Raw genomic sequence first — 22,680 nt, 5'->3', positions numbered from 1 at the left:
AGATGGATAATCATCATTTTAATTAATGCCTATTCATTTGAAAATTAAGAAAGACCACCTAGACGTGTTGAGGGGCCCGTCTAGACCGCTTAGACACCCACCTAGCTCGCTAAGACCTGCCTGGGTTGCGACTCACTTAGACAAAAAATAGATAACTTCCATTTTGTATTTTATTTTATTTTTGTTGAATACTTAAATGAAAACACACATTATATGTTTGTTTCTCATGTTTTCATTATGTTCCAATAGCTCATAATATATATGTCATTTTATTTTGTAGTTTATGATAAAATTATATATATTTTAAGTATAAATAGACACTTATTTACACGAAATTTAATTAAATCCACCTAGATCCCGCCTAACCGCCTAGGCGCTAGACCCCAACCCGCCGTCCGACTAGTGCCTAGCATATTTTATAACCTTGGTGATATGAGACACATTCCATGCAGTCACCTTGTTGAGCACTTGATTAATATCTAACAGATTCAAGTTTGATTCATATGAATAACAATGATTATTTATGCTGATAATGATACTTAGTTATTTGCGCATCGTGTGACTTGGTGCAATTCTTCTCTCTTTTTCTCTTAAACTAGAACATCATCGCATAAAAAGAGTTTACACTAAAAAATGAAACTCAAAAATTGTAATCGAAATGTTTATTAATAGAAGTTGGACTTAAAATCTTCCCCTTACAAGTGAACAAAAATACTATCTAATCGTAATACTAAATGACGATTAATAGCCCCTTAGATCTTAAACATACTACCAGCTTTCTTAATTCCATCTTAGTTCAGCTAATGAGCTAATGGACCTCCCCACAAAGTAAAGATTAATTTTTGGCTCTCACCAACTTTGTCTCAAATTAACAAGTGTAAATGTATATCAATTCTTAATTTATGAGCAAGTTGAAAGAAGTCCCCAAGTCTGAAACTCTTCAATCATGCAAGATGCACAAAAATTTGGGCTCATCAGAAAAAGAGGCCTTGGTTGACATTTTTCAATGTGATTACTTGGTTGACAATGAACTGGAATGTGTATAACTAGGTACCTACCATGCATAATTGCACTTATGAGCACTCCTCTTTTATGGTCCAGTTACTATAGTACGGTATAACTGAATGGTACGAGTTTTACACAAGATCATACTGTCATTAAATTTACATATATAAAAATTTAATTGTTGATTTACTCTGTGGTATGTACTATAGAAAAAAAAAAACATTTTTAAAGACTTATTTTTAGCTACCCCACTTGGAACTCGATTTTAATCTCACTTTGCACCCTGTAACTCAAAAGTCTTCATTGTACTCCCTTGAAACTCGAATTCACTCCACTTTACCCTCTGGAACTCGATTTTTGAACCCATTTTGCCCTCTAAAACTCAAAAGTCGTCATTTTACTATATAAAACTCAAAATTCGCTCTATATTGCCTTAATTTTGTTATGTTGGTTTGATTTGGAGTTCCAAGGTGAAGGGAGAGTTACAATCAAAGTAAAATGAATTTTGAGTTTCAAAGGGTAAAATTGTGATATTCGAGTTATAGCAGCAAAATAAGATTAAAATTGAGTTCCAACTTCTAAGGGGCAAAGCTAAAAATAAGCCTATTTAAAATGCAGAAATAAGTTTTCTTAGTTCAATTTTTTTTCTTACTTTTTTTTAAGTGTGTCTGTACTGGAGTCTGGAGTAGTACTTGTTGAACCAAAAAAAAAAAAAAAAAAACTTAGGAGCACCTGAAAAATATTATTAAAAGTTAATGGACAAATATGCATGTGGTGAAACCTGCAGCTTGCTTTAGTTGAATTTCTTGGGTAGGACCTTCAAATACTCATACAAATCACACATGGTTGGGAGCAATATATTACTAAACCCTTCCAAGTCTTCTACTTTTGGAGTTGGTATATACATGTGGATGTGTGACTGTATTGTTCTCAGACTATATATATATTTACTAAGTTTGGTCAATTTTTTTATTTTTAGCAACCTACCAACCTTGAATTCTTCCATATTCACATACACTTGGTAACAGACATTGTTTTCATAAAAAAGAAAAGGAGAAATAATGTCAAAGATTGTACTATTTGTACAAGCACAAGTGCCAAAAAAACCCATGTAATTTAAAAGAAAAATAGAATTGCTAGCGGATGAGGATTGCTTGAGTGTTTCGATTTGTTTTAGTCAAGCTTATTGCATTATCGTATTTTTTTAGGGGTAATTCGTTTGCAAGTTGGTGGATTGACTTGGTGGATAGAACGTTCTTCTTGAACTTATGTTCTCCGAGTTAATTCATTTTCCTATCTATTTAAGACCTTAGCGTAGCTTAGAATAGTAATATCGCTAGCAATAAAATGAGTAAATTATTTGAAGTCACAATATATTCAAATGTGAAAAACATTACAAAACGAGTTTGAGCCTTCATAAGGGTTGGAGCAACAACTCCAACTCAAAACAACTTAATCACTCTTTAATTGTAGATTAATACGACATTAATCTCTTCATTATTAGGTCTTAATAAACTCAAACTCAACTTGTTGGGTTGTGACAAGTAAGCCGTTTAATAAACAAGTTGAATTTGGATTTTGTGTTTCAACACGTTAAATAAATTAGCTCAGTTTGCGGTTGCGTTTTATGTAATTGTGGAGTAAGCTTGCCTCAGCACGGCACGAAACCGGCACATTGCCAACCCTAGATAGACGTTAGCAAAACATTCCCCCTGTTTACCTGGTTTGGTTTGGCTTTTTATTTAGAATTTTGATTTTTTTTTAATTTTTTTTATAGAAAATGCTAATTATATTTTTAAATCATATTTTGTAGAGAACATGATGTGTCGGTTATTTGTTGGGTACTTTCTTTAAGGACTTACAAATAAGGACTTAGACCACCTCTAAAGCAGATGTCAAATCTTAAGTAGAATGTCATATAATCTAATTTAAAGCTAGGAATGAGCTCCAACATATATGTCAATTCTATGTGGATTGACATATGAATTTTTATATGTTAAATTTGATATATGAGAAAAATGTGATATCTCGAAAAAAATAAAATTATTTTAATGTATGGATCTCATTAATGCATCAATTATAGACATTGAAAATTTATTTTAATTAATTTCTTTTTAAAAATAGGTCATACGAATATTATTTATAACAAAAAAAAACATATGAATTGGAGGAACATAAAAATCTGACATTGCCACATTATCAAATTAACATTTAACATTTATCTTTTGATAACTCCATTGGAGTTGCTCTTAGCCATTTTTTTGTTTTCACAAATGGTCCACCAAATTGAATTGGCAGTAGCGGGACTAAAATTTAGGCTGTGATTTACTAAAGAGAACGATCCTTACTAACTCAACCAACTCTAATTGGCATTTATATTTTATTTTTTCTGTAAAAACTTTATAATCATTTCGTTGGACTGAAATTGAGTTAAAATTTGGTGAACATTTTTATTTTATTTTATTTTTCTTTTTGGCGAAGAAAATTAAGAATCGAAGTCCAAGTCCAAGAATGGCGTCCCAACAGGGTGGGTGCCCACCAGCGAGAGGCCCCTCTCTCCTACAATTTCAACTATGAACTACAAATCCCACCATTTGGCTTCTTCCTCCGCCCTCCACTATATAAAACTCCAACACCAACTTCCAATTTGCTCTCAGATTCACACTCCTCGTTAATTAGATCTCTTCTCTCGCTCTTCTTTTTCCCGGAAAATCTTGGTTTTTGCAGCATTCAATGGCCGACGAGTCGCAGAAATGGGTGCTGATGGTGACGGCTCAGACGCCCACCAACATCGCCGTGATCAAGTACTGGGGGAAGAGGGACGAGAAGCTCATCTTGCCAGTCAATGACAGCATCAGCGTGACGCTTGATCCTGCGCACCTTTGCACCACCACCACTGTCTCCGTCAGTCCCACCTTTGACCAAGATCGGATGTGGCTCAATGGCGAGGTATACCTTTTAGTCGCCTCTTCTCTTTCTCTTACAAGTTTCTTTCTTTCTGTTTGGTTCCCGGGAAAATGCCCGCAAACAAACAGGAGTACTTTCTTTGTTTGGGATCAGAGGCTCAGAGAAGCTCTTAGCTTTGATATAAACAACTCGGTGGGCCTCCATTGGGAGCCATAATTTTGTAAATTTTGTGGGTTTTAAAATTTTGTTGCCAGTAAAATGTGTAAATTTGGAATTTCAAATGCTGAAAGTGACTGATTGTAAATTTGGAAGAGATTGAGGAACAGTCTGGGGGATTCGAACTCGGTGCCCCGGGTGTCAGGGAGAATGTTCTTGGCCAAATGAGTGTTGAGTGAAAGTAGGCGATGAAATGAAGAGACTGAAGTTTGAAACTTTGAATAATGTATGTATCTTTAGATCTGTCCTCATAAAACAAGAGCAGGTTTCATTTTTTTGGCTTGGTTGAGTTGGCTTTTTATGTGTTGGAAACTTGGAATACAGTGGTAACTAGATTTTACAACCTGCACTGTTATTTTTTTCGCTGATTCAAGGCTCTTTATGTTTTTTCGGGTTAGTGTAGGAGATTTCCATTTCCGGAGGCAGATTCCAAAGCTGTTTAAGAGAAATTCGCAGTCGAGCTACCGATATTGATGATAAGGAAAAGGGAATCAATATTACTAAGAAGGACTGGGAAAAGTTGCATGTACATATTTCTTCATATAACAATTTTCCTACTGCTGCTGGATTGGCTTCCTCAGCAGCTGGTTTTGCTTGTCTAGGTAATTAGAATTTAACTTCGCTTGTTATCTTTTCTTAATATTTTGGAATACTTTTTTTCCCTTTCGGGTTGTAGATTACTCTTTTTTTTTTTATCAACACATAATAATTAACAATGAGTATATGGTAGCTAAATGTCTGTTTATACTTTGCAGTTTTTGCTCTCGGAAAGCTAATGAACGTGAAAGAAGATCACAGCCAGCTTTCTGCTATTGCAAGGTAGTTGAGAGTTAATAAGATATCTCATTTCCTGGGTGCCTGTATCTTGTTTCAGCTATAATGATTAAATTGGGAGCGCCTTGCACTTCAGTTTCATCTGTCATTGTTGTGGTTGTTGATGAAATTTTACGTTACATAAATATCAGCCACTATATAGGCCTCACTGAAGATGAATTTACGCTGTTGCTTTATTTTTAGTTCATCTTATAGGTTGTGTGTTATAAAAATCTTTGTTCTTTATTCACATGATAGAGATGCTAGTATGCTGGTTGTAGTTCGTGGGGATAATTCCTTGAATTTGTTTGCTCATACAGGCAAGGTTCTGGTAGTGCTTGCCGCAGCTTGTATGGGGGATTTGTCAAGTGGATCATGGGAAAAGTAAGCTTAGTTTATATTTGTAATTTTTTTTTATTGTTGTCATTATGCCCTCTGTTGAGAAGCAAGTTTTCCTATCGAGCTTTTAAATCTGATTCTTGGTATCATGATCTATTCAGGAAGAGAAGGGAACCGACAGTCTTGCAGTCCAACTTGCAGATGAGAAGCACTGGGACGAGCTTGTTATTGTTATCGCTGTGGTATGTATTGTCTTTTCATTTCTCATTCTAGTAAATGATTGTGTTGGTAAATTTTGGCCTGTGGACAGTACTTTTTATCTTGGCATTTTGTGTTCGGTTCTTCAAAGGTTTTCTCTGGGGTCTTTTGAATTTTCTTCTTTCCATCTCTGCCATACATTTGTATATTGATGCTTATACAGTACTTTACATCTGTTTGTGTCTGCATGTCTTTCTGGTTTGGTAGTATAAATTCTGTCATCTTAATGTGTGTATCCTTGGGCGATATATTTTTGGCGATGATACCTTTCAGTTTTGCAAACACTGCCTATGAACTTATCTAGTTTGCTTAGTCATATTTTCTATTGTATGCTTGTTGATGCCACCATTCTCTTCACCTGTAGTATTTGCATGAATATTCGAGGAAAGTGGGAACTACATTTTTGAAATCAAATATATGATATATGTGAAGGTACCCTTTCATGCAAAGAGTTGGGAAGATATTAAGTCAAAGTCCAGCATAAATTAAATAGAAAAAGAGTGAAAATTTTCATCTAATAGAGTTAATAATTTGACAGACAGGTAAGTTGTCGCTGTTATAAAGAAGACGTTTTTATAAATGGAGTTAAGTCAGATAACTTACATTGTCACTTAAGTCCAAAAAAAATTATATTGCGGATGCTTATAATGGCTCCACTTCTTCTGCAATGTTAAGATGCTACAACTGTAAAGATCCTGTTATTTACCTTCTTGATTTTGTTTATTCCAGGTAAGTTCACGACAGAAGGAAACAAGTAGCACTACAGGAATGCGTGATACTGTTGAAACAAGTTTGCTCTTACAACATAGAGCAAAGGTACGTTCTCCACTTTCCCTTTCACTGTTCAGCTTAAATAATAGGATTTGTCTTCAGTAGTAGATGGTTGAGTGACTGGGCTCGATGGTTTTGCGTTTGATGCATTTTAAAAAGAAACCACAAATTCAGTATTATATCGAATTATGCTCAATAGGTTAACTACTCAAGAGATTATATAGATTTTGGATTTAATTTCTGTCATTTTTAAATTCCTTGGAACCTTTAAACTGCCTCAGCCAGGAAAAAAATCGCTTCTTATTTTTTGTTATTGTTTTGGAATCATTTAAACTCTGATCTAATTTGTTTTCCCTCTGTCTCTTTTGACACTGTTACAGGAAGTAGTACCAAAACGCATATTAAAAATGGAAGAAGCCATAAAAAATCGTGATTTTGCTTCTTTTGCACAACTGACCTGTACTGACAGTAACCAGTTTCATGCTGTCTGCCTGGACACATGTCCACCCATATTCTACATGAATGATACATCCCACAGGCAAGCCCCGTCACATTTGTGTCACTTGACAAGCTTAGCAAGTAGAGTAAAATTTTTTTTTTTTTTTTTTTTTTTTTGTTCATTGAGGTGACGCTATACACTTGAAAATTAATATTGACGATGTACCTATGTTTCAGGATAATAAGCCTTGTTGAAAAGTGGAACAAAGCAGAAGGAACACCTCAGGTTTGAATTTTCAGGAAGAAACTAAATGATGTTGAATGAGTATAAAATACTGATTGTTTGTCTTTCTAGCATGATAATGATCCTAAAATTACCAGTGCTCCGACTATCTTGAATTTTTCAGTATTAGACCAAAAGTGATTATATTTTCAGTAGAAGTCGTTATGGCTTTATCATAAAGAGATTCACCTAGATGGAGCTGCACTGCACATGTTTTCTTAATATAATGCCTCAACTGACACAAATTGCACAGATACATGAAACAAATACAAGCTGTAACGACGTCAATTTTTTATGTGGAAAGGAAACACTTTTTGACTTCAGCTTTACAATGAATTTTGATCAGACTTTTTTCTTGTGATAAAACCTAGCTCAAAGCACGGTTGTAAGTCTCCATGAGATGTACCTTTCCTGAATGACAAGACTATAAAATGTCGTTAGAAGTACTAAATTTAGGTTGCGACTCCTAAGTGCTTCAGAGACCCTAATCTGGACCTGCTTCTTCCCCTCTGGCACTGATCTTACTTTTTATAAGTTTATCGCATATTAGTATATGATTAGTTGGAAAATGATTTTAGGCTTCAACTCTATAAAGCTTATTTATATGTGTTGCATGCTGTTTATATCATTCTTCGAGTAGTTGACAATATTGTAATAATCGACAGGTGGCTTATACATTTGATGCGGGGCCGAATGCAGTTCTAATTGCACGTAACAGAAAAACAGCTGCCCTTTTGATTCAGAAGTTGCTATTCTGCTTTCCACCAAATTCTGATGCAGATTTGAGCAGGTAATTGGAGTTTCGATGCTATCACGCTTTCATATGATCCTCAAGTTTAAGAGATTCTTGTTTCCGGGAGTTTCCGCATCAATGATTTTCTGGTGCCAGCCCTGTTCTTTCTTCTTTTAATAATTATTTTCTTATTTTATTTCCCAGTTTCGTTCTTGGCGATAAGTCAATTCTAAAAGATGCCGGGGTTGAGAGCCCGGAGGATATTGAAACTTTACCCGCACCTCCAGAAATCAAGGACCCGTCCCAGAAATTCCGAGGAGATGTCAGTTACTTTATTTGCACAAGACCCGGGAGAGGTCCAGTTGTGCTGTCAGACGAAAGTCATCTTCTCAACCCTGAAACTGGATTGCCGAAGTAAGCTCGGAAGGTTTCTCACTTTTGTTTCACAACACCATTCCTCCGCAGGCCTATTCAAATGGCTGTATGGATAATGCTTTTAGGCTGAACCGAAGAATTGGCTTAAAATGATTATCCGAGTTGCTCGCAGTTTGCCAGTTTCTGTTGCTTGTTTCCTGCATTTGTAACTTATTTTTTGCTGTTTTAATCCGATTATGGTCTTTGTACCCATTGTCTTTGACACAATAATGAATAAATTGTCTATTGTTCATTCGAAAGTGTGGCATCGCTGCATCTCCACTTAGATGGAAAATTGATAGAAAAAATCTCACGGACAGAGGGATTCTCAATCAAGTACGGTTAGATCATGTCACATCAGAAACATGGCCAGAAACAACGATGAATTAGTTAGGGCTTTTTCTTTGTGTTTGCGATTAAGACACAATTTTGAACATATAGAGTTGTTAGAAGTGATCACATTCACAAGATACATTTGAAAACACGGGATCTCAGAACAAAATCTATTGTCTCTATGGGTACATAGACATTAGACAAGAATAATCAACTTGTAACCGTAACATAGAGAAAGCATACTAAGCAGTGCAATCCGAGACTCACGATACCTTTGTACTGTTGGTTGAGAGGTCCTTCCGCAGCCAGAAGTTTACAAGAAACGAGTCCATAATGATCTGCATCAAGAAAATTATCTGTCAGTTGAAAGAAAGAAAAAAATAACAAAACAAGATGCACACGAATGGAAGGGATGTCAGGACAACCTGATTTAAGTGCGCTGCAACACAAGGAAGAACAAGTAAACCGGATTCTCCCAGCGCACCACCAAGTTGCTCAACAACAGCCACCATTACGGGCAGAGTTTTCTGACAGAAGTATGCCAGCCTTGTCAATAGCATTAAAGAAAAGCCGTACACAAATATTCCTAGTTCATTGCTTCTTACAAAGACAAAAGTTGATAACTATCCTAAATTAAATGTCAATTTGGCCTACAAGAGATCCCAGATCAAGTCACATCTTCACCAAGGATGGGGAGTTCAACAGTTGGAGGACAAACATATTTCGTAGTGGTCAGAGAAAGTAAAAAAGTTTAGAAGGAAAAAGAAATGCGCAAGGGCTTGAGAGGATAGATGTACACACGTCTCTCACCTGGCTTGCAACAAGGAGAACTGCAGTGGCATTTTCTTTCTTGGAAAACACTGATCGACTGCCACCAGAGAGAGCTGAAACGCCCTTTACCGCAAGAGCATTAAAGACGAACAAGCCGATGTGCAGAAGTCTGCAAGTACATGCATTTTTTCAACATATGTCAATGCATTCAGCCCATCAAGTTATTAAGACGCCTATCTAGAGAATGCGAAATTCAAATTCATCACATATTTTGCTTTTCTCACCCATAATAGTCTGGCTCTTTAGAACATCTTCAGACAAAGAATGTCCAACAAATCTACTCAGTTCAAACACACAGTGGGATTTAAAGATATTGCATACAAAGGAAATCAGAAGATCAGAGAGTAACATTTTTTGGATTCATTATTGTTTAGAAGAGACAAACCTTTTATTTATGCTAACAAAAATTACACATCATTGGACAATGAGTACGCTTTAAGAACATACAAAATTATACATCGTTCGACAAGGAGTACATTCTAAGAACATATAAAAATTACACATCATTATTTTTTTTTTTTTTATCAATTCTACAATCTGTCTATGATATCAATTCCACAATTTGGATGCATGGTAAATATAAAGTCCAAGAATTGGATGCATGGTAATTGTTAATTCCAAAAGAAACTTAATAAAAACAAACTAAAGGAGCACAAATTGGCACTTCTACTATTATATTAAAGCATTAATCTAGTGATAACAGAAAAATACGACGACATAGGGTGAATTTCATACATTCCCATTCCAATAGCCACAAGAAAAACTGGAGGCTTAACCATCAACAGCAGTGACCTGGACCTGCTAACTTGTATCCATGGCACCTGAATAACCAACATGCTGTTAGAAGTATACAACAATTGTACTTTAAAAATGAAGGGAGACAAATACGTCCTACAAGAACCAATGACGATCAGACACATTTCCCAAAATTTTTGAAGTAAAGCTTCAGCAATGATCCGTACGCTAAAGGGTTTGAACTAAAAGAAGCTAAGATGTCTTACAAGTACAATTGAAGACCAGACACATTCCCAAAATTTTGAATTAAAGCTTCAGCATGGATCTGTACTATAATTATTTGAGAAAATAAAAACTATATAAACCAGGGCATTGTCCTTACTAGACTGAGGAAGATTGCACTGAGCTTAGAAAAAAGCTTCCGGTTTTCATCCACAAAGTCTGCAACACCTGCAATACACATTTAATGAGGACTAACAAAAGATACAATGCTTACACTTAGAAATGACAAAAAGAGTGAGCACGTGTGAATCTCAGAAATCATCCTGCTTGTTTAAATAAGAGGTTAACCATCCCAAACTGCTTGTTATATCCAAATGCAGGCTAGATTTGTGGCTATTTCAATCAGAAGGATCCCTATATCAACTGAGTGTGTCTGGTATGTCATAGACTCCGAGGCTAAGGTTTGAAAGTGAGAGATAGCCCTTAGAAATTTCCAATGCATGTAGACGGATATCTCTAAATTCAATGCTGAAAATTCCAGTCCTCTTCGCCGGTGGGAGCAGGCCTTTGGCTTGACAATGTAAAATGTTAAGAATCTTACTGATTCTTAGCCTCTTTTTAAGAGTAGAATGTTTGGAAGACTTTTTATACAATCAAGTGAAGATTTTGAAAATTTTAAGAACTATGTAGTTAGTCACTAAGTAGGACAGGTAAGTTTTGAGTAGTTTTAATTCGTAAATGACTTTCGTAGACTCTTAAGTTCCAGAAATTAAGTTATCAAAATTATTGCCCATCTAAAAACTCAGAGACTTAAGTGTGGAATCTCCATTCTAGTATAGTATGCTAAGCATATAATTAATACTAGGGTGCTGGGTCACAGTTTGGATACTTTTTTTTTATATGAATACAGTGTACTCAGTGTATATATTCGTGTATGTATGCCTGTACATAATGTATGTGTTTGATTATGTATGTCTGTACATAAATAAGCAAGTTAATTAGAATGAGACTGATCCATTCATCCATATTGTGCCTCAATTTTAGTACTCATAAACCAGCTACTTCTGTGATAAATGCCATTTACCTCCCAAGCTTCATATTTTTACTTACTAAAAAAGATTCCATACAGTACAAAAAAAAAACTGAAACAGAGAGAAGCCAATATGGAATACTCACCTCTGAAGGATTCTCGACAAATCTGTTTAAGGAAAGGAACAAGAAGTAAGTATGAAAGCAATAAAACACCAGAGGATAGAATAGAAGTGTTGACATCAAAATCAAAAAGACCATATTCATGATTAACAACTATCGGAAATGTATTAAAATTACTTTCACACACTGCCATAAGAAAAATGAATATAACACAAATGTATGCTTATTGAAGGTATGTTTACCAATTCAAAGGTCGGTTTTGTTTGAAACACTGAATGACAGGCATTTTCTTGACAGTATCAGAAGAAGAAAAAAATTGATTACCTTCCCCAAGATTAGAGGGATCAACAATGTGAGAACGAGACTTTTAAACAGCTGCTTAGTCGGAACAGATACACCAACTCCATCAGCTACGAACTTTGATATAGAAAATGGGACCTAGAAGAATATATATTAGCATATGCTTAACGAGATCACGTAGAGCACTAAAATTATTGCTGCAAGACATACAGAGAAAAATTCTGTTCACAATCTGGTACCAAATATATATGTAAATGAAACGATAAAAGTGAGAGTACAGGGGACTCTCAAACTCACAATTAAAATTCCTAACAGGTTAGAAATCACAGTCATTGCAAGAGCAAGAGAAGAATTGGCTCTGGCAAGCTGCATTCAAATAACACAAACCTTTAGCTAAGCCCCAAAGCTAGTACATGATGCAAAAAGCTTAGCAAAACAATGGAAAATGTTCAAATAAGATCAAAGACAAAGGAATTAGCATACCTGAGTAAGCGCCACTCCACTTGATAATGTGGTTGGCATACAGCAAAATAGTGCAAGCCCTGCAACAGTAGAGAAACTACTATATGGTTTATAAATTAAGCTTCAGAGATAAAAGAGGAATGATTCACCATTATGTAAATCCCAAGCTAACTCACACAACAAAACAAGCATTTTCAAATCAAGCAACCAGAAACAGGGTCACATAATATTTTGAGTTTAAGCTTTAGTAGGAGTAAGTAACCCTAAACCCTAAAATCAATCACCTAAAGGATTCGTAATATGGAGCCTGAGTAAAACTCATAATGCAATTCTATCTTGTTTGCTAGGAAATTTTGAGGGACAGTTCTGTAGCTTGAACCAAAGCCAGCACTTGAAATTTTGGTGGGTTTCGCTAGGTTTTCCCTACAGAATCTCAAATATCTGTTCAAATATTGGGCTAACTTAGATCAATTGGTTTATCTAATTTAACACTACTGATTGGGCTACCTTAGTTGATTGGAGTGCCAATTTTTAGGAACTTTTCATTGGCTTTTTTAGTTTTGTTTTATTTATTATTATGGAGGTATACAGTGTCATGTCTATTTTATTATTATTTTTTTTTTAAAGAAAGCAAATTCCATTATGAACTTTATACATAAAAGATACAAAACTTATTAGCAATTTGATTCAGCATTTCTTAAGCATTTTAAGCAACAATACTTAGATAACATCTGCCCTCTTAACGGATACTATAACTGATCTGAGACACAAATTCAAATGGCATACCTCTAACAAACTCTTGAGGTTGGAGCTGCAGTTGCAATATTACCCTCGAAAAATATGGAGTAAATAATAGAATGGAGACCTGAACCATGGAAACTATTACCAATAAGATCACAGATTGGCTAATTGAAGTGATATTCATAATTCTCAGTTTACAAATGATCAAGGATTAATAATATGATAAATATTGGTTAGGTCGGCATCAATGCATCAATAAAAGGTAAATGCAAGTAGTATCCAAAAATCACAGTTTAAGAATGATCACATATCAGCTAGCAAAAGAAAAAGAAAAACTAAATCCCACAACTTAAAGAAACAAAAGAAAATAAATGAGCTCTCTTTTATGAGATCTCGCCCCAACAACTTTTCAACAGTCTACATTGATATGCGTACATATAAGACTACGTAACTTGTTGTAAGAGTATGAATCAACTGATATCAGTGAAAATCAGAAGTATGCTATCCACATGAGGTATGTGTACTACGTACTTACATAATGAAATAGCATGGTATGATTTTAGACCACAACATGCAAGAATGTTTTAATAACGCTGTCATGCGTTCCTCTATTGCTTCCCAAGATCTAGAGGAACAAAACCATGTTTGTACTACATATTCTATTGAATCATACTTGATCGAGAAAGAAGTTTCCAAAGTAACATATAAACTACATAAAATACAGACTTCTATAGACACAATACCATGAAATGGATGCTGTATAAGAAATGTACTAAGTCAATCTTTCATAATCTGAATCTAATCAATTTAGGGTTAACATACTAGCCCAAATATTCCGACAGGCCATGCTTCTGCAGCTGCAACAATTTCTCCAGTGTGCAAGGTCAACCCTACGCAATCACATCAAACAAATTAGTCCATAATTAGCGGCATAAACTAAACAAGCATCAAACATACAGTAACAAGAGAAAGGCAGAATTGTAAACCTGAGATGATAAAAATCCCAAATGTGCTGAATTTTGACAAAGAATACGTATCAGCTAGACAACCTAAACTAGGATTTGCAATCCCTAAAGCTACTCCACCAACAAGAGCTGCACACAGTATTACACAACAAACATATATCAGTAGATAATACATCACAACTCATGAAATGTGTGCTAAAAAAACACAAAATCTTCAACCAAACATAGAGTTAGGAAACACCTAAGGGAAGAAAATTATTCGCCATAAAATTCGACAAGCGTTTAGCCCAATTCAAGCTCTTCACCGAACCCGAATGCCGGTGAGCTTTGTTTCCATTACCATCTTTCTGAAACAGCATTCATAATTCTTTAAATTGACTGAGAGTTAGGCAACATTTCAGTTCAGGCACCAAATTATCAAGTCCAGTTACACAACGAAACATCAAGACGAAGCAAAAATTAGAATTCTTAGTTTTGAGTTACCAAACAGAGCTCAAACACGAGAACCTGATCGGGGTGTTGGCAGGCCTTGACGGGGTTCGAAATGCAGCGGCTAAGTCGATGATTGAAGCGGAACGCGGCATGTTTGGACGGAAAATGAGGAAGCCGGTGAGCAAACGGCAGCGTTTGGGCGGGTGGGGGTGTGAGAATTAGGGCTTGGATGGTTCCCGCCATGGGAATAACCGCACAAGTCAAAAAGGGTATCCTTATGTTCTTTTTGGTATTAGAATGAAAAACACGGGCGACGCACAGAAGAAGTTTAGTGCCCCCATTGAGGTAGGAGGATTCTGTCTCCTCAGAGTCTCACTTATTTCTTTCTTTATTATTTAAACGGTTACGATTAAATCACGTTAATATTTTATATTAATTTTTTTTATAAGAACAAAAAAAACAAAAAAATAAAAACAAAGTGTGAAAGGAGAAGAAAAAGAGAAATGAGAATAAGAAAAAGAGAATCTTATTCTTCCATTCACGGAGGGAGAGGCTTGAGAACTCGGAATTGTTTTGGTTTGATTCGCACCCTTTTTATTTTTTGCCAACATCGAAAATTAAACTGAAATTATTTAGTTTTGAATTTGGTTCGGTTTTTTTATTTCTCAGTTTAATTCAGCTTTTTTATTAGTAAGAATTGAATAAAAATATTTAAATAAAAAACTGAAATTTGGTATTTTGGAAAGAAAATGAAAGAATTGCTAGCTCTGCGCAGAATTGCTACATCTAAGAAATTAAGCTTCTTAATGATTTGATGACGAGCTCCTTCTCAACGTACGACGTTAGTCTCTCGATCACCTACTCAAAGCAAAGTTAGTCTCTGTGAATGACACTCAACAATAATAGCTTGAGCGAAAGCTCAATAAACACAGGATCAATGGTCAAATGCACAGCATGGTAACACGTATTGGGATTTTTAGGATTTTAAATGACGTAATCGTAACAGTTTAAATAAAAAAGAAAAAACGAGAGAGATTAGGAAGGCACACCCACTCTGGCGCTGAGAGTCCACAATCCAGAAGAAATTTGAGAAATGGCAGCGATAACTCGACTGCAGCAAATGCAATTCCTCCACTGTCCTCTCACCCTCAAGCCTTCCGTACTCTTCCCCAAGCCCTACCCCAACCAACTCCGCCGCTCATGCCCCCGCACTTTCTCCACCGCTCCTATCCTCTGCTCCTCCAACTCCCCTCATCTCCCTCAGGTCTCCTCTCTCTCTCTCTCTCTCTCTCTCTCTCTCTCTCTCTCTCTCTTCACAATTGATGATATGCAACTGTACGTATTTGATTTTGTCTTGTGTGTGGTGTGGGTCAGAGCTCGGTTTCTGCAGCGGGAGCGAATGCCTCAATCGTTGGGGATCTGCTCGATTATCTCAACGAGTCTTGGACTCACTTTCATGCTACCGGTACTAGCTACTCTATCATTTTATGTTATTTTGTGTATTTTATGACAAATTTACTCGTAAGAATCTGTTTGGTTACTGGGAAAATTAGGGGAAGGAAGGGAACATAAAAGAACAATATAAACTCCGTGGCATTTTCATGTGCATCTGCTAGGATATGGATAATAAGAAAAACTGGTCTTTAGATATGTTTTCGAGATTCCAAGTTTAATTGATAATATTTACTTTTGAATTCAAACAATCGCAATGTGCTCAAAAGCAAATCAAGTTCATCAATTTTGAGTCTTAAATAGATTATTGAAACTTGAAAGTGCCGCTCCATTAGATTAAATTAGTTTTTTAGCTCAATCCTAACCCGTATCCCCACCCACCATCGCCACTTGGGCTAACCCTAAGGGTTTATATATGACTTAACTGTCAAGTATTAGCATTAATTGAATTACGAGGCTGATGATTGCTTATATTTTGAAGAAAGAGGAACTGATAGGATTTGGTCTTCTTTGCAGCTGAAGCGAAAAGACAGCTAATTGCTACTGGTTTTCAATTGCTGAGTGAGAATGATGAGTGGGACCTGAAGCCTGGTGGACGCTACTTCTTTACACGGAATATGTCTTGTTTGGTTGCATTTGCTGTTGGAGAGAAGTGAGTGAAACAGCACTACAAGTTGAAAAATAGGATAATGGATTAAAAATCATCAGCAACTATACATTGCTCCTAACTTCATTGAGTATCTGACTAGTCACAGTTGGGTGACGCAGGTTTACTAATTGTGTAACAATTGTTGTTGACTTCTGGATTTTTGTGTGCCCATCATTTTCTTTTGACATTGATTGTCCATCACTTCTCTCATCGAATTGTTTTTATAATAATAATATAATCTCTGCCCAATGCCTGTAATTTTGTTTATTGCTTCGTATACAGCTCAAGTCACTCCTTTCTTTTCATTTTTCGTGGCTAGGTTTAGTTTTGTAGTTCTACATGATTGGCACTTGATTAATCAAAAGTTATTCTTAGCTTTTCAGGTATAGTGTTGGTAATGGTTTCCATGTGATTGCTGCACACACAGACAGTCCGTGTCTAAAATTAAAGCCAAGATCTGCATCATCCAAGTCTGGCTATCAAATGATCAATGTGCAGACATATGGAGGTGGTCTCTGGCATACTTGGTTTGATAGAGACCTAAGTGTGGCAGGCAGGGTGATATTGAGAGGCAGCACAGGCTCCTTTTTGCATAAGCTTGTCAAAGTGAAGCGACCTCTGTTACGAATACCGACACTGGCCATTCACCTTGACAGGTTAGAAAATGCTTCTGCAATGCGTAGTACTTTTCAGTTTGGTTTTTTTTTTTTTTTTGGATTGTGCTTATGGAGACCTCTTTTTATGTTGTTCACGTGGGCCCCAAAAATCTTAGGACTGGCCTTGAGTTATGGGTTCAACTTTAAAGAATACTATATTTATATACATTTGAACCAAAAAAATTTATTGGTTCTAAGTTTTTGAGTTGTGACAAACTTTTGCTATTTGTCAATTGGAAGACAGTTCAATAACTTAGCTTTAAGTAGTTATAGTGGAAGCGAGATCGTGATTTATAACTTTAGAAGTAGTGTGTGACTAGTCTTAAGGCTTTCTAGCAGAGCTATTTGTCATGCAGATCATCTTACTGTTTTCCGTTTGCTTGTTTAGCACAGTAAACAAGGATGGATTTAAACCGAATGTAGAGACCCAACTTATTCCTTTACTGGCATCCAAACTAGAAGAAGCATCTCTGGAGACAAAAGAGAAAAGTGCCACAACATCTTCGAAAGCTGATCATCATCCATTGCTCATGCAGGTATTTGTTTGGTTTTCCACGATTAGTTGTTAAAGCCTCAAAGGTATCTTTGAAAAGTATAGGCTGGGATATTCGATCCGTTAGTGTTTGCAGCTTGGGTAATATGTAAGCTTGCAATTTCCATGTATCTTCTGTAATGTGACTATAATTGGAAAATGAGAAAAGCTTATTTATGTTAATCTAAAAGACTAAAAGCATATTGTTTCGCAATTTTCAAGTGTTTATTCAATATAATAATTAAAAGATATCATTTGAATTGGAAAAAGCAAGCAGTACTGCAATGCTTATCGGAGTTGTACATCATCAGTGCTTCTGCAGTGATCTCCATCTTTTTTTGGACACGATTGGTAGAATACAAAGGTATCTTTGCAACAGGACATTGCAGGAAATTACTATATTCATAACAATGTCACTGGTTTTGGACATGGGAATGCATCTTTTATGTATCGTTTTAATGCAACTGTTAGAGGTAAAAAGACTTTCCGGTCATTTTAGGATAAGACATTTAGTCTACATCACTGTCTAATCTCTGGAGAGTAGATGTGCTAAAACCATGAGACTAAATAGTAGTGGTATTTATCTATAAAGAATTAGATGATGTAAAATTATGACGTTTGATGTGGTATTTTGGGAATTTCGATATCAAATGACCAGAATGATCCAGTTTTCGTTTTTTACTTATATCACAGAATCACAGATATATATCGATGTATTATATGAATTATTGGTCGCATCTTGTGCACAAGTGAACTCTTATGTTTCTATGTAACATTGTAACTTTTGAATTTATCCATTTCTGTGGTCATTGTTGAGGTAATGGTGCACTTGTTTTGGGTGCAAGACACATTTTTATAACACAGCTGTGATTTTCAGGTTTTATCAGATGAGGTCCATTGTAAAATCGACGACATAGTGAGTTTGGAATTGAATATTTGTGATACCCAACCAAGCTGCCTTGGAGGTGGAAACAATGAATTTATTTTTTCAGGAAGATTAGATAATCTTGCCTCAAGTTATTGTTCATTAAGGGCTCTCATTGATTCATGTGAGTCACCTGGTGATTTAGCAAGTGAACATGCTGTACGAATGGTTGCCTTATTTGACAATGAAGAGGTATTTCCTTCATCAGAAGTTCTCACAGCATGAATTTTCCTTTATCCTGATCCTGGTAAATTTATGTTCTGTATTCATATGCCTCTAAGGATAGTTTCTGTGCCTCACATCTTCTCCTTCTTATGCGAAACTAGTTTGTCATTATCAGCCATTGTGACAATGTAAAATTTCTTGAATGACTACGAAGTATAAACATATATTGTTATAAATGCAGAGTGTACCCTGCAAAGGTATCCCTCAAATAAGCTTATTTGAGGGATCCCTCAATTGAATCTCCCTCTATATAGTATGTATAATTTGTCCATGTAGAGTATGTTTCTTGTGATGCCCCTCAATGTCATTGGTCACATTAACTTCACAGTGTGGTTGACGTTTTCAACAACTTGCGATGGTCTACAACGCTCATGACCTCCACAAAATTAAAATGCTTGTGTGGCATGACCACACATACCACACTCTATGGAAAAAGAGTGTTTACTTTCTTCTGTAAAGTTTCACAATTGAATATTCTATCTTCACTTTATCTTGTTACTTATTTAGAATGTGGTGTTGTGGACTGGCCAGCTTGTAAGCAGCATGTTATAGTAATAACACCAGGTATCACTGCTTGTCAGATGTCTGTTAGTATCATTCTGATAGTTCGTATTTCTACAAGGATTACTCATGTTGTATTTATAGATGATGGTAATCTTACTGTGCATTTTCTCTTGCCGTTACGGCCAGTTCACAGATTGTATCTTCATCTCTTCTTGTTTAGGTTGGTTCAGGTTCAATTCAGGGGGCTGGTGCACCAACCATGTTTCAGGCTATGAGACGTATAATTAGTTGCTTAGCTGACAAGTATGTTGGCGAAGGTGTTTTTGACCGCGCAATTCGCCAATCATTTCTTGGTATGATTGAGTCACACCTTTATGAGATTTTTTCCCACTGGAATTTCATAACTCTCTCTCTCTCTCTCAAAATTTATCTTGAACTTTTCTTTTCATTTAGCTTTACAGTTTGGTTTGCGGATTCAAAACACAGAATGGGTTTGAGATTCTTTTCCTATATCTTGTAAGCACATTCTCAGGAATCTGTAAATTGTTATGTAACCTTTTTGTGTGTTTGTGTGTGTGGGAGAGACAAACTAAACATTGGAATGGAATTAAGAGGTACTTCGTGGTTACCATTTCCCACTGTTACCAAACACGTGAATGGTAGCCTTTTTATTCTCTTTGCCCAAAATGGACGGCTAGGGAGTTGCATTCCTAAGCAACCCACTCTGAAGAAAACGCACTGTAAAGGGAATTGCAAAAGGTAGGTAGGATTGTGGTTTTGATGTTCTGGGTGTGTGTTTGACAAAGGTTGTAACATGCACTAATTTTCATGGCATTTGTAAAAGATTTTTTCACCTCACCACATTATTGTTGATCTAATTGATCTGATTGAAAGTTGAGTTACCGCTTTGATGAAAGCCTAAAGTTTAAGGGCCACTGCTTATACAAACCTATAAAAACATGAGCAGGTAAAGACATTAGTGTTGCCTGGCAGCAGTGCAGTTAGATGTAACACACTACAAAGGTTTTTTGAGTCACACTGTTACAAAGCTAATCTTCTTCTTTTGTGACCAGTATCTAGCTTCTTTTGTTCAATTTTTTTGTTCTTAATGTGTCAACAGGATTTCTAAGTGTATATTTGGTATTCTTTCTTAATAGTGTCTGCAGACATGGCTCATGGAGTACACCCAAATTTCATCGACAAGCATGAAGAACACCATCGGCCACAAATGCAAAAAGGTCTAGTTATCAAGCATAATGCAAACCAGCGCTATGCTACTAGTGGAGTCACATCTTTCATTTTCAAAGAAATTGGCAAAATCCATAACCTTCCAACCCAGGTATTTACTGCTGGACTGCATTAAATAAGTTGAGTAGAGTAGTTGCCCTTTTCTTTGGAAACTGACCTTATGTTTTGTGCTATTCATGTACTATACTAACATCCTCATGGAGAGAAAATTATTAATTTTCCTTTATTGAATAACCAACAGAAGATTACTTTCTGGAAGTATATTTACATATTGCTGACCTATTACAGTAAAAAACTGAAATCCACGCCACAAACAAACTCCGAAGATAACTAGTAATTCCATGTTGAAAAAATAAGGATTTCCTTTTCTAAATGTAAAGCTGCCTCCTTACACTCATCCCTCTTTAATTTAGTCTCCTTTCTAAGATAGCATAATAGATCAGGTACATCACTCTAAAGACAAGTCCTTTTTTGGAATTCAATTTATAGCATATTGTCATGAGATAAAAATGATTTCATTGACACATTATTGTAAATAAAGAATGTGGTTTTATCTCATTGGTTATCTTTGACATTCTTTACCTCATAAACTCAGATAACAATAATTTAGCTCATAGCGTTTTACTTAATTTTTTTCCCTTTAGGACTTTGTGGTGAGAAACGATATGGGATGTGGATCTACCATAGGTCCCATACTAGCTTCGGGGGCTGGCATTCGTACTGTTGATTGTGGCATTCCTCAGCTTTCTATGCACAGGTATCAAAAGAGAGTAATGTGATCTCAAAATTTTGATGCCGACTGATATATTTAATTATGAAGTTTATCTGACCCTGTATTTTCATTATTGATCTCACTCCGAGCTTCATTTATTTCATATTTTCATGTCGTGGCATATCTCTTGACAACTCGAGTATTATTAATCACAACAATTTAGCTGAAAGATGTTTGTTAAAACCTTTACAAATAGTAGATTATAGGATTGAGAATATCCCACTGGTATATTGGATTATATTTGTTAATGGGTAGATAACTGAATACCACTGGGTGGGGAGTGACTACTTTTTTCTTTAGAAAAACAGACTTTTGGAGAAGTTCCTTAAAACCTTTACAGAGAGTATTTACCTGGGGAATTTAAATAGCCTACAGTTAGTTGGATTATGTTTCTTAATTAGTAAGATACTACCATTGGTGCAAGTACTAGTAGTCTTGCATCACATTTTATTTCAACAGTGAGCCTCTCTCTCACCGTGTAACGAAAGAAATGCAGCTACTAAACTAGTAAAGTGAAATAATATTGTTCATTTGCTATCTTAACAATAAAAGATAGGCTAATATTGTACGTCTGGGTATTAGCGCTCTTTTATACGTTGAGATATAATGTGACAGGACTTATCACCAAGTATCACTGTTGTTTTCTTTATTTTCATCTTTAACTGCAGTGTGAGAGAGATTTGTGGGAAGGAAGACATAGATATTGCGTACAAGTACTTCAAGGCGTTCTACCAAACTTTCTCAAGTATAGACAAGGAGCTGGATGTAGATTCGTAAGTCGCATTTTGTAACTCTGTTGATTTTATTATTCTATTCTCTATTCAAGAATATTTTTTTCATCACATAATTTTCAATCCAAAATGAAAATTTGTTCAAGATGGGCCGAGTAACGAGACTTTTTTTGTTTAGGGAAAGGTAACAAGAACTGCAACAGTTCGCACAGGATGGGGGATTATTTCTGCTAGGCAAATATGTGCGCCCGGCTAACCCTTATTGCAACTGGTGGAATCTGAGGAAGCAGAAGTAACATGAATGTCAGAATTCGGGCTTGGTTTTGAGTTGCCTCTAGAGAGTTTTTGCTTGAGCTCCGATAACAAAGCCTGATTCTCCTGGTTGAGCACTTGAGCTTTCTTCCTTAGCATTTGATTTTGTTGGATTATGTGACAGTTTTGCACATATATCTGCGAGTTGAGCTTCTCCATACCGATTTGCGCCTATTGTCCCTGAAATAATGAAACAGATTAGTAATGTCGAGTATATATGGTATACAAATGATGCTATACTTTTCGGTTTGTCATCACAAATAGAGAATAAAGATGATCTCGGCAGGGAGCAGAAGAAATAAAGTTGTCGGAAACAGAGTGATG

At 35.9% G+C, this 22,680-nt stretch overlaps 3 protein-coding genes across 4 annotated transcripts; 2 read left to right on the top strand and 1 right to left on the bottom strand.

Moving 5' to 3' along the window:
- The first annotated feature begins 3,584 nt into the window (after positions 1 to 3,584).
- LOC137747090 (diphosphomevalonate decarboxylase 2-like) lies at positions 3,585 to 8,430 on the top strand. Its single transcript, XM_068487102.1, has 10 exons — positions 3,585 to 3,954; positions 4,532 to 4,730; positions 4,884 to 4,947; positions 5,262 to 5,325; positions 5,442 to 5,522; positions 6,268 to 6,354; positions 6,690 to 6,847; positions 6,985 to 7,033; positions 7,696 to 7,820; positions 7,968 to 8,430. The coding sequence occupies exons 1-10, from the start codon at positions 3,739 to 3,741 to the stop codon at positions 8,179 to 8,181; spliced, it is 1,257 nt and encodes a 418-aa protein (XP_068343203.1). The 5' UTR covers positions 3,585 to 3,738; the 3' UTR covers positions 8,182 to 8,430.
- A 144-nt stretch (positions 8,431 to 8,574) lies between these two features.
- Positions 8,575 to 14,694, bottom strand: LOC137747092 (probable sodium/metabolite cotransporter BASS4, chloroplastic). The gene is made up of 14 exons (XM_068487103.1): positions 14,426 to 14,694; positions 14,160 to 14,265; positions 13,940 to 14,047; positions 13,776 to 13,843; positions 12,999 to 13,077; positions 12,234 to 12,292; positions 12,048 to 12,116; positions 11,775 to 11,888; positions 11,475 to 11,496; positions 10,459 to 10,526; positions 10,077 to 10,162; positions 9,321 to 9,450; positions 8,936 to 9,037; positions 8,575 to 8,848 (listed from the first exon to the last, which is right to left on the bottom strand). The coding sequence occupies exons 1-14, from the start codon at positions 14,591 to 14,593 to the stop codon at positions 8,774 to 8,776; spliced, it is 1,254 nt and encodes a 417-aa protein (XP_068343204.1). The 5' UTR covers positions 14,594 to 14,694; the 3' UTR covers positions 8,575 to 8,773.
- A 693-nt stretch (positions 14,695 to 15,387) lies between these two features.
- Positions 15,388 to 22,595, top strand: LOC137747089 (probable aspartyl aminopeptidase). Of its 2 annotated transcripts, none has more exons than XM_068487101.1 (11): positions 15,388 to 15,614; positions 15,725 to 15,815; positions 16,319 to 16,454; positions 16,835 to 17,107; positions 17,496 to 17,643; positions 18,517 to 18,756; positions 19,514 to 19,646; positions 20,451 to 20,632; positions 21,186 to 21,298; positions 21,982 to 22,086; positions 22,229 to 22,595. In XM_068487101.1, exons 1-11 carry the CDS (start codon positions 15,444 to 15,446, stop codon positions 22,230 to 22,232), a joined length of 1,596 nt encoding a protein of 531 aa, XP_068343202.1. In that variant the 5' UTR covers positions 15,388 to 15,443; the 3' UTR covers positions 22,233 to 22,595. The 2 variants fall into 2 exon arrangements, with proteins under 2 accessions (XP_068343202.1, XP_068343201.1); XM_068487100.1 differs by having other exon boundaries at positions 22,191 to 22,595.
- Positions 22,596 to 22,680: the final 85 nt, after the last annotated feature.

The sequence above is a fragment of the Pyrus communis genome, chromosome 10 (genome assembly GCF_963583255.1).
Source record: "Pyrus communis chromosome 10, drPyrComm1.1, whole genome shotgun sequence".
Lineage (NCBI taxonomy): Eukaryota > Viridiplantae > Streptophyta > Magnoliopsida > Rosales > Rosaceae > Pyrus > Pyrus communis.
The sequence above is the reverse complement of the archived record's forward strand: the minus strand, read 5'-3'. Positions and strand labels throughout refer to the sequence as shown.

Coding starts and splice junctions, on each gene's coding strand:
- LOC137747090 (XM_068487102.1), top strand. CDS start 3,739: ATGGCCGACGAGTCGCAGAAATGGGTGCTGATGGTGACGGCTCAGACG. Junction 4,948..5,261: donor CAGCTTTCTGCTATTGCAAG/GTAGTTGAGAGT, acceptor TTGCTCATACAG/GCAAGGTTCTGGTAGTGCTT. Junction 6,355..6,689: donor TCTTACAACATAGAGCAAAG/GTACGTTCTCCA, acceptor ACACTGTTACAG/GAAGTAGTACCAAAACGCAT.
- LOC137747092 (XM_068487103.1), bottom strand. CDS start 14,593: ATGGCGGGAACCATCCAAGCCCTAATTCTCACACCCCCACCCGCCCAA. Junction 12,293..12,998: donor ACCTCAAGAGTTTGTTAGAG/GTATGCCATTTG, acceptor CTACTGTTGCAG/GGCTTGCACTATTTTGCTGT. Junction 8,849..8,935: donor TTGCAGCGCACTTAAATCAG/GTTGTCCTGACA, acceptor TTCTTGATGCAG/ATCATTATGGACTCGTTTCT.
- LOC137747089 (XM_068487100.1), top strand. CDS start 15,444: ATGGCAGCGATAACTCGACTGCAGCAAATGCAATTCCTCCACTGTCCT. Junction 15,615..15,724: donor ACTCCCCTCATCTCCCTCAG/GTCTCCTCTCTC, acceptor GGTGTGGGTCAG/AGCTCGGTTTCTGCAGCGGG. Junction 19,647..20,450: donor AATTCGCCAATCATTTCTTG/GTATGATTGAGT, acceptor CTTTCTTAATAG/TGTCTGCAGACATGGCTCAT.